At 36.3% G+C, this 3,523-nt stretch overlaps 1 protein-coding gene across 1 annotated transcript; it reads right to left on the bottom strand.

Annotated features, from left to right (window-relative positions):
- Window positions 1-279: 279 nt before the first annotated feature.
- On the bottom strand, window positions 280-1,568 carry LOC111898730 (cytosolic sulfotransferase 5). The gene has a single exon (XM_023894598.3). The coding sequence runs from the start codon at window positions 1,510-1,512 to the stop codon at window positions 433-435; it is 1,080 nt and encodes a 359-aa protein (XP_023750366.1). The 5' UTR covers window positions 1,513-1,568; the 3' UTR covers window positions 280-432.
- Window positions 1,569-3,523: the final 1,955 nt, after the last annotated feature.

The following is a 3,523-nucleotide window of genomic DNA, read 5'->3' as shown; positions in this document are numbered from 1 at the left end:
AATATCGATTTTAACAACTTTTATTTTAACAAACCTCAGTACAAAAAAGAAGTAAACAAATAAATACACTATGGAAATAGCTTGAATATGTTTTCAATTTATTTAAGTCAATCTCATTAATGTGATATATATATATATATATATATATATATATATATATATATATATATATATATATATATATATATATATATATATATATATATATATATATATATATATATATATATATAAAAGGCAATGTAATATTAAAGTATCATCACTCACTTTTGATTTCATCTTAGTTTTTATTTTATTTAATAATGTCTTTATTTCATTTTGAAAACCACATACAATTTCTTGATGCTAATGTTTAAAATGCATAAATTGAAATAGAACGATGACTCAAAAGGTTTGGTCTCCTATTAAATAAAACATAAACTTCAAATAATATTAAGCTCTTTGGGTGAGCCCTAGTGCCAAACCTGAATCTTTCAATCTGGTTTCAGTGATCGAATCAATCCGGTCTCTCATCTCCTCTGTCAAGTAATTTTCCCAATCTCCCACCTTTCCTTTCCTGAAAAAATTCCGATTCTCCACGGCCACATGCTCCCCAAACATCTGAACACCATCCTTATTCACCTCAAAGTTACTCAAATTCTCAAAACTACACAGCTTCACAATCTCTTCCACCACCCCTCCCTCCTCTTCCTCCGTTGTAAAAGGCACTCCCATGAACTCCGCCAACTTCTTCAGCTCCACAGATGGTTCCTTCTTCATATCCTCATACTTCAAGAACAAGATCTTTTCAGGTGATTCCTGGCTTGCTTTCCAGTACCCCAACACATGCTCCCAAAATGGTCCGTATTCGGAGACCCCGTTGCAGAAAAGTTCGTAAGCTTCATTAAACGAAATGGGTGTGAGTTCCTTCGACCTGATTTTGCTCATGAAATGCCACTTGGAAATGAGTGCGTCTTTTGGATCCCTACACACGTACACAAACTTGCATGTCGAGGATGATGATGTCATCGAGGTCGGTAACAAATCATGAGCAAAGTGTGTGGCAAACAGTCGAGGGGAAGGGAGATTGTCGAACTTACTTACAGAATACTGATCAAGAAAGATTTGAACGTCGAGGGAAGGGAAGACACTGTGGGGTCCGGTGTGATGAAGAGGATGATCGGAGATTTTGTAAAGGTGGCGGTTGGCGGTGGCGAACATGAGAGTTCTAAGCCAGGTGGTTCCACACTTCATGAAAGCTGCGAGGAATATGTCGTTTGGCTTTGGATGGAAGTATTCGTGGATCGTTAATAAGCTCTTGATAAGCATTTGGGGCAACCAGAAACCTTTGTGTAGAAAGATTTCAGGACCCCTCCAACCTTTGCCTTTCTGTAGAGTTGCAACAATGTCGTTTACCTTTCCATTGAGCTTGTTGTGGACGTGTTCTTGTTCGTTTGAGATTGGGTTTTCGCCATTAATGGCTGTGGGGTGGGAGCATGTATTTTGGTTAGGAATATTGAGGTCCGTCGACATGTTTTCGGAGTACTGAGAATGTCGAGAGTTGTAGTAGATTGATAGATTGATGCAGGAAAAACTTGAAATATGGAACTTCTTTAATAGTCGTTGCCATAGATATAAAACGTACAATCAAAGTAAATGAAATATATAAATATAATTACAAGTAATATACAGACACTAGCATGGCGATCGACAATTGGCGAAAAGATCGGCAGGATTCTTGCCACCCGAAACAATCACGTTGAAGAAGCGTTTAACGATCGTGCAGAATTTTGAGACGACTTTACAGTCCCACTAATTTAAAATCCCTTATTAATTTGGATCAACAAAATGCTTCTATGGCTAGTGATACTGGGTCTTATAATAATAATTAATCAAAACCGTTAAAAAAACATTTTTTTATTAAACTAGTAGGTGTAGACAGCAGTGAAGGGATTTACAATAACACCTTCAACTTGCCGTATCATCATTTTATTTTTTATTTTTTTTTTCTTTTTTGGATTTTTGATTTTTGATTTATTATATTTTGAATTTGTTTTTTTATTCACGTTTGATTATTAAAAAAAACATGCAATTTAGTTAAATACTTAATTCATCATAACATTTAAAAACAAAAAATAACATTATAAAAAAAAACATTGAACGCAAAAGAACAGTCCTAAAAACATAAAAACAATATACTAGTCATCCAAATATTTATTTTCGATCGTCTCCTTCATTTTTCGGAACATTGGCACTTGTCATAGTCTCATATTTTATTCGCTAGTCTGTAGAATTGTTAAATCATTCGTTATTTTATTTTTCTCTGCTTGCTTACGAAGAAACTCCAAGTGTTTACGTTGCACATCAACCTTTTGTTGTACTATTACATTGTGTTGGTCGAACTTTGCTTTCATTTTCGTCAACTTTTGTGCCCTTCTCTCGGCTTCGTCTGCGTGTCATTGAGCGCGATTCGCTTTGTCGTGCCCAACCGGTTGGCGTGGGGGTGGGGGGTAGATCTTTTCGATGTCGTCGGGGATGCCATCCGTGTCAGCGTTGAATTCGATGTTAGTTCGTGCGTCGGAAACGTCAAACAAACTAGAATTACGAGACCTCTTTGATTGTGCCTATGATAATGTTTGCGTCTTAATCCATTTTGGATCTTTTCTGACATTCTTCCATATTTTTTCAAACTTGAAAGCGTGCCCCATTTCGACATGATATTGTTTTCTCACGGCTTTGAACACATCAAATCATTCGCACCATTTTGCTTTTGGGGTTCTAGTCTCATGAAAATCTCATTGAACTTGGTGCACCAACGACTGCTCAGAGTCCATTTGCTACTAAGCATATCGATATTACAATATGGTTGTTTCTTTAAAATCGTGTGGGATTTCCAAGCACGACTTCCCAAAACCCAACTCTTTGCATATCATTTTCTATGGTTGGATTCTTTAAAATCCCGCACCATGCCTTTGCCATTGTCTACTACTCCGGTGTGGTGTCCACCGTAGTGGTGGTTCTTCTACAATTTTCGGGACTGAATTCCCTTTCATTCTCCTTTTCCATCCGCCTTCCGCTTGTGTTTCGAGAACAATTTCTTGTGTTGGTTGTGTGTGTGGTGGTTATGTGGTTGTTTGTGGCATGGAAGCGAAAGTACTCAAAAGGTTTTGTTGAAGTTTAGGGTTTTTTTGGATGTAAAGCGATGTAAGAAATTGCATTAAGGTGAGTTGGGATTAAAAAAGTTTCTTTGAAATGGTATTTGTAGTGAGTTTGTGTTGAGTAGGTTCATATAACTCTCGTATTGTGCGAACCCCATCGAGCGGATGTGTTTTTATTTAGAGGAGGGGTGTTCGGGTTTTGTTCCATATTTGGTGGAATGAAAAAACGTGGCTGATTTTTATGTACATATATTTTTAAATAAAATAAAAGAAAGAGAGAAAAAAAATTGGGTATATATGTGTGTATTTATATGGAAAAAATAAATAACAATTTTTTTAATTGCTTTTGACCCTTCCAAACGGTCATATGAACGATACATTCGAAA

The sequence above is a fragment of the Lactuca sativa genome, chromosome 4, assembly GCF_002870075.4.
Source record: "Lactuca sativa cultivar Salinas chromosome 4, Lsat_Salinas_v11, whole genome shotgun sequence".
NCBI lineage: Eukaryota > Viridiplantae > Streptophyta > Magnoliopsida > Asterales > Asteraceae > Lactuca > Lactuca sativa.
This window is presented reverse-complemented; position numbering and strand designations above follow the sequence as displayed.

Coding starts and splice junctions, on each gene's coding strand:
- LOC111898730 (XM_023894598.3), bottom strand. CDS start 1,512: ATGTCGACGGACCTCAATATTCCTAACCAAAATACATGCTCCCACCCC.